At 42.6% G+C, this 16488-nt stretch overlaps 1 protein-coding gene across 2 annotated transcripts; it reads left to right on the forward strand.

The window, feature by feature from the left end:
* Positions 1-149: 149 nt before the first annotated feature.
* On the forward strand, positions 150-15400 carry Rwdd1 (RWD domain containing 1). Of its 2 annotated transcripts, none has more exons than XM_040728131.1 (7): positions 150-377; positions 6746-6811; positions 9048-9178; positions 11280-11423; positions 12273-12405; positions 12827-12889; positions 15105-15400. In XM_040728131.1, the coding sequence occupies exons 1-7, from the start codon at positions 305-307 to the stop codon at positions 15221-15223; spliced, it is 729 nt and encodes a 242-aa protein (XP_040584065.1). In that variant the 5' UTR covers positions 150-304; the 3' UTR covers positions 15224-15400. The 2 variants fall into 2 exon arrangements, with proteins under 2 accessions (XP_040584065.1, XP_040584066.1); XM_040728132.1 differs by lacking the exon at positions 150-377 and adding an exon at positions 796-814.
* Positions 15401-16488: the final 1088 nt, after the last annotated feature.

Genomic DNA, 16488 nt, shown 5'->3' on the forward strand with positions numbered 1-16488 from the left:
GAGGTCCCCGCGGGCCTTCCGGAGCGCCCGGCCGGCTGCCGTCACGCTCCAGCCAATCCCGAGCGGCCGTGGGCAGCCAGCGAATCAGCGGCCCGCATCCCAGGCACGGCGAGTCGAACCCCGAGCCAGGAGTCGGGCGGCCCGGCGAGCCGGGCTGTTTCTCTGCAGGCCGGGCCAGGCGCGGGTCCAGGCCTTCCCGTGCGGCCTCTGCGCGTGCGCCCGCCCGGGAGCCGGCGGCCGCGGTGTCCGCTGCAGCCCGCCGCCAGGGTGTCGCGCTGATGCACGGGCGGCCGCGCGGGCCACCATGACAGATTACAGCGAGGAGCAGCGCAACGAGTTGGAGGCTCTGGAGTCCATCTACCCCGACTCCTTCACAGGTGACTCTGGCGGCCGCCCGCGCCGGGGCGGAGGCCGGGGCCGCGCGGCCCTCCCGCCCGCCCCTCTGCCCGGGCTCTCCGGGCAGTTTCCAGCCGGCTGCCGGCTCCCTTCCCCGCCGCCCTGAAACCTGAAGGGTCCCGGCGGCCCCGGAATCGATCTCGAGCGCTGTGGTTTCGTGTAACCGCAGCCTCCCGCCTCCCACCCCCCCCCCCAGCACGCGGGAAGAAACAACCGGGGTGCGATGAGTTAGAGCCGCGGAGGGTGCTCCCCACCCCCCGGTTTACCCTCGCGTGAAGTAGCGGCTGTTTTTTCCCCGCGGTGACGGTTTGGCATGCTGAGGTTTGAGAGCAGCGCACTCGGGTTTGTCTGTTTTATTGGAGTAGAAGAACGATCGCGGCAGTGCCTGCTGTACGGTGTGGCCGCCGTGGGGTCTTAGGTGCGAGGCGGCACGGTATAGTGGACTCCGTCGAGGTTCTGGAGGCCCTGGGAAGGCCAGTGGCTTGCGTTCTGGAGGCCCGCCTCTGTGTTCCTACTTCTTCCCTGGCCTTTCACCCTGCAGACGTAGGTTTTGGGATCCAGCATCAGTTAGGGTGAAGGAAGAGCAGATTTGAGCTAAGGGAAAAGGTGTGAGAAAAGAGATCATTATTAGGAGAATTCTTCCTCGCGAGCTTATGTTTCGGTGGATAACCTTCCTCTGGTTTTTCTTAGACTTGAGATTAGTCAAGGTAAAGCCATTTTGAACGCGTGGGCTCCAGTTTGATGGGGTTTACGTTTCACAGTCCTTCCTCCAAGCGTCGTCAGTGTCTAGGATTGTCTGAATTAAGAGCCTAAGGGATACTGCTTTAACTCCTGAACTCCAGTTCCACGCTGTGCTCTCGTTGTTTAGTGTTTTTTCTTGGCTTACCATTTGATCAACGTCTTGCAAATGGCAGCAGATTTTGTTCTGCTTTGCCCACGGACAGATGTCTCTCGGCTTCCCCTGGGTAGCTCCAGTCGTGTTCATGTTCTCTCGCACCAGCAATACAGCTGTGCTGAGGGTGTTAAGGGGATGAGTGAAGAGGGGTTTGAGAGTGTCATTGCCTGGGTGAATGTGTATGGAGTCTGGCTCCCTTCTCTCCTTGCTTAATATGTCAGTGTCAAACTCAAATAGAACACGAGGGTCAGTTGTCAGATAATATTAATCGTGATGTTTAGACCTTTCTAGTACTCTAGAAATATAATAAGCACGAACCCTTTGAAGGCAGAAGCAAACGTGCATGGGTTGTGTATATTCTTGTCTTTGATGTAAAGGTTCCCTTTGCTAAATAGTGTGCATGTGTATCTTACAAAGGTGATATATTTTAAATACTAAAGCAGTATTGTGCCAAACTTTACTAAGTCCCATTAGCTGTAGTAGAAGTTCTTGTCAAACACGCATGCGCTGAGTCAGGGTAACAGATGATGACAATTTATGACTATTTAGATGCATTCAACTATTCTTTAGTGACCAGTTGAGCCTGCTTCTAATTCCTGTCGGCATCCGTACACATTTTGCAATAGATAAAACTTCTTGATTTATACTTCATAGGGAGTTTTGTATTGCTTTTGATCATTGTCTTATGAAACCTTTAGGAAAAAGGCAGGTCTTTGAAATAAAATATTTCTGTGCTTGGTCTTGGACATTGTGAGGGTTTCTTTCTTTCTTTTTTTCTTGCTCTCCTCTATTCTCCCCCCCCTCCATCCTCCTGCTCTCTCCTGTCCTCCTCTCCCCTCCTCTGCTCCCCTTCTCTTTCTCCTAACTCCCTCTCACCTTCCTCCCATGCTCCCAATTTGCTCAGGTGTAGGAGCTCCCGTGTAGAGTTTTTCAGGTCACATATGTAAACTATTATATCATCTGCAAATAGTGAATGTTTGACTTCTTCCTTTCCAGTTTGCATCCCCTTGATCTCCATTTGGTGTCTTATTGCTCTAGCTAGAACTTCCAGTACAATATTGAAGAGATATGGAGAGAGTGGACAGCCTTGTCTTGTTCCTGATTTTAGAGGAATCACATTGAGTTTCTGTCCATTTAGTTTGATGTTGACTGTTGGTTTACTGCATATTGCTTTTTATTATGTTTAGGTATGTTCCTGCTATCTCTGATCTCTCCAAGACCTTTATCATGAAGAGGTATTGTATTTTGTCAAAGGCTTTTTCAGCATATAGTGAGATTATCATGTGATTTTCTTTTTCAGTTTGCTTATCTGGTGGATTATATGTTGAACCATCCCTGCATCCCTGGGATGCAGCCTACTTGATCATGATGGATGATTTTTCTGATGTGTTGTTGGATTTGATTTGCCAGTATTTTATTGAGTATTTTTCCTTGAATGTTCATGAGGGATATTGGTTTGTAGTTCTCTTTCTTAATTGTGTCTTTCTGTGGCTTGCGTGACACAGCTTTGTAAAAAGAGTTTGGCAATGAACTTTTTTGCTTCTATTGGGTGGAACAATTAGAGGCAGTATTGGTATTAGCTCTTTGAATTTCTGGTAGAATTCTGCACTGAAGCCATCTTGGCTTGGGCTTTTTTTGGTTTTGGGAGAATTTTGATGACTGCTTCTAGTTCATTAGGGGTTACAGGTCTGTTTAGATTGCTTATCTGTTCTTGATTTGATTTTTTAAAAGTAATATCTGTTCAGGAAATTGTCCATTTCCTTTAAGTTTTCCAATTTTGTGGAGTACAGGTTTTCAAAGTATAACCTGAAGATTCTCTGAATTTCCTCAGTGTCTGTTATGTTGCCCTTTTCATTTCTGATTTTGTTAATTTGCATGTTCTTTCTCTGCCTTTTGGTTAGTTTGGATAAAGGTTTGTCTATCTTGTTTTCTCTAAGAACCAGCTCTTTGTTACATTGATTCTTGATTTCAACCCTCAGTTTGAAAGTTTACTCCTCCGGGGTGAGTTTGCTTCTTTTGTTCTAGAGCTTTCAGTTGTGCTGTTAATTCTGTAGTGTGACTATTCTCCAGTTTCTTCATGTGGCACTTAGTGCTGTGAACTTTCCTCTTAGTACTGCTTTCAGAGTGTCCCATAAGTTTGGGTATGTTGTGTCTTCATTTTCATTGAATTCTAGGAAATCTTTAGTTTCTTTACCCAGGAATGGTGCAATTGAGCATTGTTCAATTTCCATGAGTTTGTAGGATTTCTGCAGTTTGTGTTGTCGAATTTTAACTTTAAAGCATGGTGGTCTGATAAGATGCAGGGGATTGTAGCAGAGTATGTGGTCAGTTTTAGAGAAGGTTCCATGTGTGCTGAGAAGAAGGTATATTCTTTTGTGTTTGGATGGAATGTTCTATAGATGTCTGTTAAACCCAATTTTGTCATAACTTGTTAGTTCTTTATAGTTTCTTTGTTAATTTTCTGTTTGGTGGTCCTGTCTAATGGTGAAAGTGGGGTTTGTGAGGTTTTATGTGTGGTTTGAGTTTTATTAATGTTTCTTTTTACGAATGTGGGTGCCTTTGTATTTGGGGCATAGATGTTCAGAATTGAGACTTCTTCCTGATGGATTTTTCCTGTGATGAATATGAAATGACCTTCATCTCTTTTGATTGATTTTAGTTTGATGTGTAATTTGTTAGACATTAGGATAACTGCACCAGCTTGTTTCTTGAGTCCATTTGATTGGAAAATCTTTTCCCAATCCTTTGCTATGAGCATAAAGAAGTGGGAAAATGGGAAATGAGAGCACTAACAAGTGAGCAGGAACCAGATGCCTGAGGGCCTTGTTGGGTTAGATGTGATCTGTCAGTAGGTCCTCCATGCACACCTATACAGTGCATGTTATAGACACTTGTGTCAGACCCGCTGTATTCTCTGGTGTTTGGGCTTACGCTCCACCTCTTTCTATAAGTGATCTTAACTCACTGAGGACAGATAGAGAGCTGCTTTTAGTTTTGTTCTTTGCCCCTTCCCTAACCTTTGTTAGGGTTTCACATAATTTGAATTCCTGACTGTCCTACCTCCACCTCCTAAATGCTGGGATTACAGACAGGTGCCACCAGACCTGCCCTGAGAACTGCTTATAAAAGCAGGTAAGGAGATAAAACCCCTATGCTAGCAAATGGAGCAGAGGTGCTGTTGGGCTGGGATAACAGGGTTATCCTACACCCCTAGATTTTTCCTGTGATTTGTGTTACACTTATATTGTTAGTTACTATCTTCTGTGGCTGCCACTTTTTCTTTCTGGCAGTTTTTTCCTCTGACTTTTTTGTTTTTTCAAATTAAGCACTCCTTACAAAGCTGCTGTTGGCCTTTGTGTTTTATCTGGTCTCTAATGATCTCGTTAATCTAATTCTAATGATCCCCTTAGTATGATAGCTTCAACTATTACCAGAAGACCCAACTTGAATTAACCTTGTTTGGCTCTCCTATTTGCTTGTTTCTGATTGCCCACTCCTCAACTCTGCAGGTTTCCCTCTATTTAAAATATATCATGTCTGATTTCTTCTGTACTCGTGTTTGACTTACTGGCACCATATTCGCAGCTGCAAACCCAACCTGTCATCACCATCTTAATTTCCTGCTATTCCCATGGCTCCCGTTCTAGTTCAGAACCTCATTATCCTTGCCTGGTTGCTTGATTATACAAGTTGCCTAGTTTCATCAGCCTGATCCTGTGCAGAGTCATGGGTCCAGCCCTGTTACTGTCTAGGGTTACACTGTGAAATGTCCTTTCACAAGTCCACTCATATATATCTATCCTACAGAAAACAGTTCTTCTCTAAATGTTCCTCAGCCTCCCAGGCATTGTGCTCTGCCAGCCTCACACGTATCCCCTTCTCCCGCTCTGCCTGCTAGTGTGCCATTCATGGCTTTCCGCCTCACTCAAATAATATCCCTGAAATTTATCACCTGGAAATAATTTTTTCCTTTTAAAGTGAAGCCCTGTGTGGTTTATACAGTTCTGCCACTTAGAGCTGCAGAAGTATATGTAGGTAATTTATGTGCAAGCTGTGACTGACTCTGTCCACATCTATGGCTTTGAGGTCACAGTGTATGTAACTGTTTCTGAGATGCATGTCTTGTTTGAGCATGATTGACTTAAGAACTTACATATCATAGTTTAATTGGCATCTTTTTTAGTGGTATATAAAGTAAATTATTTTGTGTTCAGTAGCTTACATTTGGTGGACTGTAGTTAAGAGTATAAACCCATGGTCTTGGTATTGGACTTAAAGGATTTGTGTTAAACTGCATAGAGTAGCACGAGTACAGTGTGGTGTTCAATCAGTGCGGCTGTGTGTTAGGCTAATAGCCTCCTGCAGTCCTTGTTGATTGGCATGTCATTTGTTTCTGTGCCACAGCATTTACTTTTGTGATAATGACACATTGATAAGAACAACCCATTTGGGAGCTTATAAGGAGCTTCTAGTTGCTTTGCAGGAAGGGGGTATTGTCTGAGACTGTGACATAGGGAGAGTGCTTCATCTTTGGGCAAACTGCTTTTGAGTCATCATAGATGTTCATCATTGTGTTTTAAACCCGAGTCACAATGAGGGCCTCTGTCTTAAAGGCGTTACTGATAACGTGTGTCTGCGGTGTCTTCAGGAAGTACCTGGACCATGCAGTCTCCATGGTAGCTTCTTGAGTGATCTGTGCTCTCCAGAGTTCACGCAACTGCTGCCAGTCATGAGAGGCCAGCGCTCCCAGGGGTGGAGTGAAGCCTGGGCACTGTAGCCAACCCTGCAGCTAGAGGCTTCCTGGTTACTTCTCACTCGGTTTTTAATGTTTCCTTTTGTTATTTTTTTCCGTTTTGTCCAATGGTTTCCTCCATTGAGTCAGTATTTGCTCACTTTCCCGAACCTGCTGGGCACTGACTTGGGGCCCTGGGCATTTTATAGTGCTCTTCTCTTGTGTGGGAGCAGATGATGGACAGATGTTATCGGGCATGTTTCAATTCGGTCTCTGAAGCTTCCTTGTCTATGTACATGTTTGCTCACATGTCTGGCTTAGTAAGTTTGAAGTAATTTGATGTTTGGATTCTTACCTAACTTCTTTTATAATTGTGTGAAAGATGGTAAAGGCCCAGCCTTTTGGGAAGATTAGATTTGGCTCCACTTAATCATGTGGAAAATAATACGATAATATAATAATCCACCATATCATGAATATTAGTGGGTAGTCGCTGGTAAAAAAAATGCCAAAGTTTTTGTTTACCCCTCTACTTGGGACTTTTTTGGAATACATTTTTCATGTACTGGTAGATTTTGGAATAAAATAAATGACTGAACATTTAATTGATTTCAGAGTTCTTTAACTAAAAGTAAGAATGTCTAGTGCTGAGTAGTGGTAAATCTCTGGGAGTGTCCACTGTAGGAAGCATCCTCATAACTGCTGTGTATATTTTCTTGCAGTGTTATCAGAAAGCCCACCCAGCTTCACCATTACCGTGACGTCGGAGGCTGGAGAAAATGACGAAAGTAAGCACGATGGAGTCATTGTGCAGGGTACTGCAGGTGCCGAGGTGCTGAGGTGCCTGTGTGTACTGTGTGGGTGTGACTCCTGGGGACAGAGGCGGTCCAGGCTCTGTAGTCTGGCACAGTCTATTGGTGTTTAGAAGTGAAGCATTCAGGTTAACAAGACAGCAGATGAAGAGAGGTGGAGATGCCTGTTCAAAGTGTCTGTCAAGTGACTACTACTTTTTAAATGCCTCTGTTTTCTTTGGAAACATAGGTTATTTATTGAGCATTTGCTGTTATAAACAGGCTAAATGTACACTATCTACTTATTTTTGTTCCCCCACTCCCTAAAAATAAAACAGCTTTAAAACTAGTAAGCTAAAGAAATTAAATTTAGTGATAATAATATGAAGGTTTCCCTGTGAGTTCGAGGCTGGGCTGGACCGACAGCCTCCAAAACAATACAGAGAAGCCCTGTCTCGTAAAAACCAAAAAAAAAAAAAAAAAAAAAAAAAAAAAAGGTTTCCTATTTTTGATCTATGTCAGTTAATATAATAATTTTAAAAGTTATATATAAGCTGGGTAGTGGTGGCACACGCTTTTAATCCCAGCACTTGGGAGGCAGAGGCAGGTGAATCTCTGTGAGTTCAAGGCCAGCCTGGTCTAAAAAGAAATTTCCAGGACATCCAGAGCTGTTACACAGGGAAACCCTGTCTTGTGAAAAACAAAACAAACCAAAAAAGTTATATATAAGTTGACAGTCTCAAGAGTGTTTTTCTCAGGTGGTAACAGAAGTTGTCTGGTACACAAGACCTTGCATCCTGGTCCCAGACGGGATCTCCCTGTGTAACCCAGGCTGGCCTTACATGCTCAGTCCTTCTCCCTGTGTAACCCAGGCTGGCCTTACATGCTCAGTCCTTCTCCCTGTGCCTGCCTCTCAAAGCCTTTTTATTTTACAGCACTGGGATTGAATGAAGAAGGTCTTGAGCACACAGACAAGCACTCACACTGAGCTGCTTGTGTTCCCAACTTTGGTTCTTATGCACTTTTAAAAACGTATCTAATTTAATTAAAATTAAAAATTATTTTGATGTAAGGTCTCACTATGTAGACTGTTCTGGAATTCATGATCCCCATAGGCCAGCTTCCTGAATGTTCAGCTTAGAGATGTACCATCACAAGAGACCAATAAAAATATTTATTGATATTTAACATGAAAATTCAAATAATATCAAACCCGTATGCTTTAGCCTTCTAATTGAGAACAACATTAATTTGGATTACTTCATTGTAATCAGTGGGTTATTGGGCTGATCTGTGGGAAAAGGCACTTACAGCTAAGTCTGGTAACCTGTGATTCCCAGAACCTACATGGTGGGAGAACCAACATCTGTAAGTTCTCTGATCTCCGCAAGTGCTGTGTGGCATACCCACTCATACAAAGCAAATAAATCTGTTTTTCAATCACTAGGTTTTAATAACAAAAATGTGAATAACAGGAATGATAAATTCTAAGTAAAAGATGGTAGATTTATTTACAAAGTGTCATCATTTTTGAATAGCTTCAAACTGTCCATGGACCAGAGCACTCATGTTCTGGACTGCAGCGTTCATCTGGCGCTAGTGTACTCATAAGAATTTCACTCATAAATGACAGGTCAATAAACTGACATAAACCAGAAAGTTCAGAGTATCAGTGTAGATTAATCTAGCTGAAAAATTCTCAGCTAACCTCTCAAACTGCCCAGTGTAAAAATGTGTCACCTAGCCACATAGCTGATAACAGCCTGCTAGCACTGTGTATGTTTGAATATGCATCCGTCTACAGCTAAGTCCTCTACAGTCAGGAACTTCCTCAGTAAAGATTGAATGTGAAACTGTGGCAATAGTTCAAGACCAGGCTGGTCTACAGATCTATTCCAGAACAGCCAAACTACACAAAGAAACCTTGCCTCAAAAAAAAAATGGTAATATTATTCATAATTAATTTTTTGTTTGCCAGGATTTTTTTTTTAATGAATCTTGTCTGTCCTCTGAAACACAGTACAGTAAAATGCCACTAGGTGGTGTGTTTTGCAGGCAGGAAGAAATTTCTGCCTTTCCCTTGATTTGTTTGACTCATCTTTTTGAGGTTGTTGTTTAAATTAATAATTCTATTGTACTACTTTTCACTGATGTTATAAATTATTGACTCAGTAAAAACAGATTTTTTTATACTTTTAATGTGTTTATGTTAAACTTTTATCTTGTACTTTAGCTGTGCAGACTACACTGAAGTTTACTTATAGTGAAAAATACCCTGATGAAGCTCCCCTTTATGAAATATTCTCCCAGGAAAATCTAGAAGATAATGATGTCTCTGACATTTTGAAATTACTGGCATTGCAGGTAAGTAAATAATTTTGCTTTACAGTAGCATACTTTATTGGCCTTAATATTAAATTTTGGCTAGAAAATATTTTCTATTTATATGTAAATAGCACATTGACCAATCAGAATTCATGATACATAACCACAAACCATCTTTTAAAAAAAACAGGATTTTTATTCTTTGAGAATTTCATGAATGCCTATAATGTTACCCCCAGACCCTCCCTCAACAAAACCCCTCCCACCTTCATATCCTGTTCTTCCTTTTTTGTTGCTTTAAAGATTTGCTTTTGTTTTTAAGTATGTGTATATGTGTCTCTAGGTGGGTCTGTGCCTGGAGTGCAGCTACCCCCAGAGGTGTTGGCCCCTGGAGCAGGAGTTAGAGGCAGTTGTGACTGTCTGACATAGGGACTGGGAACTGCACTCCGATCTTCTGAAAGATCAGTTTGTGCTTATAACCTCACCGAGCCCTCTCTCCAGCCCTTCCCTTAAATAGCTCACCAAGACCAGTTAGTGCTATCAATATTCACTTGGCTAGGGGCCATTCACTGGAGCATGGGCAACCTATCATCGGCCATACCTGAAGAAAAATGACTCCTTCCCATAGAAGCTATCGACCGCTGTAGCTCCTCAGCTAAGGGTGGAGCCTTGTGTCCTCTCCCATCAATGTTTCAATTCTGACAGGTTTGAGTTAGTGCAGGTTTTGTGTATGTCTCTACAGCTGTCATGAGTTCGTGAATGCAATTGCTTTGCCTGTTCAGAAGACACAGAACACCTCCCTATCCTCTGACTCAGTCTTTCCACACCCTCTTCCATGACGTTCATGAACTCTGGGGGATAGAATGTGTCATTTAAGGATGAGGAGTCGGCAGTCACTTATTTTCAGCACTTTGGGTAGTTCTCATTCTCTCCAAGGTTGGGAACAGCATTAATCAGTACAAACATAAATACTTAGAAGACTGTTTGACAGCACAACCTTTAGCAAAACAGTAGTAGTGGGTTCTCCATTAGTGTCTATGACTTCTCAGTCATGGGCTTTTGACCACATTTACAGTACTACACTGTATGTATGTATTTGCACTGTGTGTGTACCTGGTGCCCATGTCAACCAGTAGAGGGCATTGAACCCCTGGAATTGAAGTTACAGAGAAATGTCTAAATTAAATGATATTATAGATCAAATGGACTTATTTTTTATTATAACATTCCATCCAAACACTGAAGAATATATATATATATATATATATATTTTTAGCAGCCTGTGGAACTTCTTTAAAACAGCTCAAGTCTCAAAATATACAGGAAAACTAGAGCACACACAAATGTATAGAGATTAAACAGTACACTATTGAATGATTAATAGGCCCTTGAAGAAGTCAAGAGAGAAATAAAAACATTCCTAGAAACCAGTGAAAATGAAGACACAGCATACCAGATCCTGTGGAATATAATGAGAACAGCCCTAAGAAGGAAGCCTATAGCTGTATCTACACTGAGAATAAGCAAGATCTCAAATAGAACCTCAAAGCTGTAGAGACCCAAGAACCCAAACTCGGAATCAGTAGACTGAAATTATTACATATAGGGCCAAAATGAATGAAATAAACCAAAAAATACAAAGAATCAACAAAACAAGAATTGAATCTTTGAAATGATAAACAAGATAGACACTTAGCTAAACTGACCAATGGAAACTGAGAAGGGGATTGGTTAAATGGGCTCAGCAGCTAAGAATATGTGCTACTCTTGCAGAGGACGTGGGTTGGGTTCTCAGCACCCACGTGGCAGCTCACAACTCTTTTTGTGTACTGAAGTCATCCATTCTGCTGCTCTGGGGTTAGTTTTTGATGTTACGTATGCTAGGGTGGCCTTGAATTCCCTGTGTAGCCAAGAATTTCTGATCGTTTTGCTTCCATCTCACAAGTGCTAAGATATACAGGTTACTACTTCTGGCTCTATACTCAAATTTTAAATGTCTACTTATCCAACTATATGGTTAACCATATGAGAAATCACGTTCTAAACGTGAGGTTTAGTCATTATACTAAACATTGACCTTTGGGCAGCTTTCACTTGCTTGGGAAGTGTGTTTCTCGATTCCTCTCTTTATTTTATACAGGCCGAGGAGAATCTTGGCATGGTAATGATCTTCACTCTTGTGACAGCTGTTCAGGAAAAGTTAAATGAGATTGTCGATCAGATAAAAACCAGAAGAGAGGAAGAGAAGAAACAGAAAGAAAAGGAAGCAGAAGAAGCAGAGAAGGTATACTTGAAAGCCTTGGTTTTTGTGTTCTTCACATCTCTTTGTTGGCTTGTTTGATAATTAGCTTTTCTTTTTTCTGATAATTTTAGTCACTTGCTTTTGGAAATCACAATAATGAAATTAATAAGTAAATTTTACTAGGAATGAAATTTTGCTGATGACATATTATGAGTTACACGTGACAGATTTGTAAATGAAGTTCTTAATTGATCTAGATAATAAAAGGCAAGAATCAGATATAGAGGAAAATGCTGGGAGATCAGAGAGAAGGAGCAAGCCACAGCCACACCTTACCTCCTTAGCGTCTCAGCAGACCAGAGAAACGAGTTCCTGTTTCTCCCTGCCTATATCCTGTTTCTGCCCAGCTACCTCACTTCCTGTCTGTCTGTACAGACCTCCACAGATTGACACTGCTCACTCATGTGGGACCAAGAATTGTAATCATTCTAGCCAGTGTGTAATACTGAGCTATCAAGCCCTGTCACAGTGATCTGAGCAGCTCCTAGTTTTACAGAGACCAACTCCAGACTCTGAGTAAAGTAAGAGGGATGTCAGTGTTATAAATTGATGTCTATACAAAAAACATACTAAAATCTTAGTAATAAATAGCTATGGTGAGTATAGTAAGTACATTACATATTCTCTTTATTTTTTTAATTTTTAGAAAAAAGTTGTTTTAAGTTTGACTTTTCCAGAGTAAGCTGCTAAAACTGAAGAGAACTAGTCTAGGCAGAAATCATTAAAGTTCTTCTCCTTCGTGGGTGTGTGTATGTAGAAGACAGAATCTTTGCCTTTATTTCTTTAATTACTGCCTCACTGACATAATGCTTGTGTCCTTTATTTTCTAAGAAACTGTTCCATGGCACTCCCGTTACGATCGAGAATTTCTTGAGTTGGAAGGCCAAGTTTGATGCAGAGCTCCTGGAGATGAAAAAGAAACGGATGAAAGAAGAAGAGCAGGCAGGGAAGAATAAACTAAGCGGTAGGGGCGCCTCCCTGGCTCACTCCCTCCCTCACCCACACCCCGAGCCAGCCCCCACAGGGCAGGCTCCCATCGCAAGCGAGCGTCTCCACACAGTTCACGGTTACTGCTTACAGTTCACCTTTGCTTTATATTTGTGAGTCTCGATTTGTATTCTGGATCCTGGGATAAGAATATTGAGGATCAAAAGTGAGAGAATCAAACCCATAGTTTTCTGGGTCTGAGAAACCTAGATTTTTCATTTTTTTCTGTTTGAGTATGAATACAGGTCTTCTAAGCTACTCCACAATTCATAAATTTATTGAAATTCCCAGAAATACAGATGGTCAGATTTGTGTTATTGAGCCGTTACCCTTTTAAGCGATTGTAGGTGACAAAGAAATGCTATGCCATTTGAATTAAGCATATTTGTTTCTTTTAGGAAAGCAGTTATTTGAAACAGATCATAATCTTGACACATCTGATATCCAGTTCCTGGAGGACGGTAAGATACTGTTAGACTTCCTCATGGATGTAATGAAGTGTTGGGAGTGGAAGTGTGCTCCAATGTAGGTTCTTTGTCCTGGCTGCCTGGTCGCTGCTTCAGCCCCAAGTAAACACACAGACGCTATATTAATTATAAAACTGTTGGCTAGTGACTTGGGCTTCTTATTGGCTAGCTGTCTTTACTTATTAACCCATTTCTGTTAATCTCAACATTTCCACTTGGTCTTATCTTACTGGAGAATGTCTGGTGCATCCTTTCTTCCCCGTCCTTACTTAGTGATTCCTTCAGTGGGGCTCTTGTCTGCCGTTCCCAGAATTCTCCTCTTCTCCTAGTCCTGCCTATCTTCCTGCTTCATTGATCAAACAGTGTCTTATTCATCAGCCAATAAGAGAAACATACACGAAGGACATCCCCCATGACTACCAACATGTTTGGCTTCACTTATTCTTGACTCCCTTTCTTCTCTTAGGTTAGGGTGTCTCTTCATCTCTAGATTTCCCAAAGAGACCTGTCAAGTCTACCTTGGAAATGTCTCCCAGCAATCCTCATCTCTTATTTGAAGGCTTCATTATTTTTGCCTGAATTTTTATTATAGCCATCTAAATCATTTCTCTAAATCTCTCCTTAAAAAAAAATGATTTGTCTATTTGCCTTACATGTATGAGTGTTTGACTACATGTATGGATGTGCACTACAAGTGTGCTTAGTTGCCATGGAGGCCAGAAGAGGGCACCACATCAACTGAAGCTGGAGTTACTGATGGTTGTGAGCCACCATGAGGGTGTTGGGGATTGAATCTGGGCCCTGGAGAGCAGCTCTTACCATCTCTCCAGCCTCTGAATCTCTCTCCTTCTCAGGGCCTTAAATATTCTATCGTTACTGCTCTGCTTCTGAGACAGTGAAACTCATGTTTAACTATAAAACTTTAGAATTCTGTGATGGGGGAAACACTCCAGTGTCTCTTGGTCTGGCATTGCCTGTGTTACTTCCAGGGATTTTTCCTCAAGAATCTTGTCTTCTGATTAGGAGTATCTTACTTTTTTCTTCTGTCTTTTCTGTACTTCTAGAACTGCTCCATCCTGACTCCTGCATTTTTGGTGGAGTCAGGTGTACTCTGATGCTATTTGAGAAGGTTTTGCTACTCCCAAGTCTTTGGCCTGCACTTGGTGCATTCTAGTTTTAGCTGTGAACTTCTCTAGGTCTTTATATTCTTGTTGGATTGAATGTCAGTAAGCTAGACTCCAAGAGGGAAGGAAGACAACGTGTGCAGCTCGGGGAGTGTGTTGGTGCCTTACTACCTCAGAGCGTCTCAGGGTGTGATGGCTGAGGCAGAAGCTGGCCAGTGCTTCTCAGACCTTGGAGCCTTTGTCATCTGTTGTGTATAAAGGGAACTAGGCAAGCATATACAAGGCAAGTTGTATCTGACAGAAAGTAAAGATAAACACTGAGCTGGAATCCAGTTGCAGAGAGGGAGGAGTGATGAGCAAAGGTGTCAAGACCAGGCTGGAAAGACCCACAGAGACAGCTGACCTGAACAAGGGGGAGCTCATGGACCCCAGACTGATAGCTGAGAAACCAGCACAGGACTGGTCCATGATTGTGGGTGTCAGTTAGAAGACCTGAGCAATCTATGGGGCCTCTGGCAGTAGATTAGTATTTACCCCTACTGTACCAATGGACTTGCCCATTCCACATAGAGGGATGCTCTCTCAGCTTAGATACTTGGGGGAGGGCCTAGGCCCTGCTCCAAAGGATATGACAGACTTTGAAGATCCCCCATGGGTGGTCTCACCTTCCCTGGGGAGCAGAAAGGGGATAGGATAAGGAGTTAGTAGGGGCCAGGGGAGGAGGGGAGGGAGAGGGAACTTGAATTGGCATGTAAAACAAGCTTGTTCCTAATTTATCTGCCACCACTAGATGAGATGATTTACGGGGCTGATCTCAGTGATGGTCTACTGTGTAGAAGACAGAGAGTCATTGTTTTCAACTGTAACATGCTACATTGTCATTATATAGCCTATGAGCCTTTTTTTAAAATAGTGAGACTTTAGGCTGTGATGGTGAAGACTGGATTGCTCTTCTATTGTCAGAGTCTCTGCTCATCAGCTTAGGAAGAGTTTGCACTAGTAGCTTGGGAGTCATCACTCCCCCACCTACACAGTGGCTGCTTTTTTTTCTGGCATATAAGGCGAGACTGTCTTGCTCTTCACAGCTGGTAACAACGTGGAGGTGGACGAGTCCCTGTTCCAAGAAATGGATGACTTGGAGCTGGACGATGCTGAGGATGACCCTGATTACAATCCTGTTGCCCCAGGGAGCGACTCAGACTGACAGACTGTCCCTGACTCCAGAGAGGCGTAACTGCCACAGCATCTGTGGCTGTGCTCAGAGGGTTTGCATCTTCCTTTTGTTTTTTTCTAAGAAAAAACATATTTTTCAGGAGAATATTCTTCTGGTAGCTTTCAACATTGAACATAATAAACTGCCCATAAAATTTCAACTATAAAATGTTTCCTTGCTCTTATTGAACAGTGTAGATATTGAAGATCATTTCATGTTGGAGAGCGAGCCCTCTGCTTGTAACATGTAGACTGCTGCTGTACATGTGTGGGTTTACGGATGAGAAATGGGAGTAACTCGGGATCTGTGCTGGAGTCAGTGCTTGGTCTGGGTTCCAAGTGTCTTACAAGGAGACTGCAGTGGATAGAACCCTAACCTGGACTCCTGCACAATAGGGAGGAATAACATAGACTTCATCACAATGGTGTCAGGGCAGTATTTGAGTCAGAATTGAAGGGTTGTGAGGGATGTGCCCCTGGGTATTTTCCTTAAAAGAGTCTTGGAAGCTGATCATTAGATATGTAAGAATTTTGCAGAAGCTGTTCAACTACGGTTACAATGCATGGAAGAACACTGTGCTGGCCAGGTCCCTGACCTGAATGTGCCAAGGAGCCCCTCCCTCTCCCTTCACTTGGTTTACAAGGTTGTTAGATGCTTTGGCACTGACCATAGGGAACAGCAAGTGGTACAAACACAACCTGGGTAGTTCTAGTGACTCCTCAAGATTGTCATGTGAATGTAAGTCACAGTTGGATTCCTACTCTAGCACCAAGCCCGCAATTCCTGACCAGTGGCATTAGAAACAATATGTGACCACTTGCATGTGGGAAAACTTCTGTTTGTTTTTTTCTATTTGTGCCAAGCACAATAGTAGGATAAAGAGGTAAATAGATATCATCATTCTGGACCCTTGTGGCACAGAGGAGCCTGGGTAGGGGATGTGTGAATTATGGGAAGAATGAGAATTCTCTTAAGAGTTCAGATCAGTTTTCTGTTTCTATCCACATTCTTGAATAAGGGTCCTGAGGCCTCATCCCTTCATGCAGCCTGCTAGCAAGAATCCTTGGGGGCAACTTGAGGAAGTGGTGATCTGAGGCAGCACGTGAAGGGTTAATTAAGCATTGTACAGTTGGGGTCATACTAAAGGAGGGGTCAGTGCCATCTCAGTGAAGAGTTCATTCTACTTCACAAACTGTGTGTCAAGCAGCCAAAGATGAGTTCCTAGGAGTTCCAGAAGAAAGATGCCTATGTCTTGT

This window comes from Mesocricetus auratus, unplaced genomic scaffold (assembly GCF_017639785.1).
Source record: "Mesocricetus auratus isolate SY011 unplaced genomic scaffold, BCM_Maur_2.0 Super-Scaffold_100018, whole genome shotgun sequence".
Classification (NCBI taxonomy): Eukaryota; Metazoa; Chordata; class Mammalia; order Rodentia; family Cricetidae; genus Mesocricetus; species Mesocricetus auratus.

Coding starts and splice junctions, on each gene's coding strand:
- Rwdd1 (XM_040728131.1), top strand. CDS start 305: ATGACAGATTACAGCGAGGAGCAGCGCAACGAGTTGGAGGCTCTGGAG. Junction 6,812..9,047: donor GGCTGGAGAAAATGACGAAA/GTAAGCACGATG, acceptor CTTGTACTTTAG/CTGTGCAGACTACACTGAAG. Junction 12,406..12,826: donor AGGGAAGAATAAACTAAGCG/GTAGGGGCGCCT, acceptor TGTTTCTTTTAG/GAAAGCAGTTATTTGAAACA.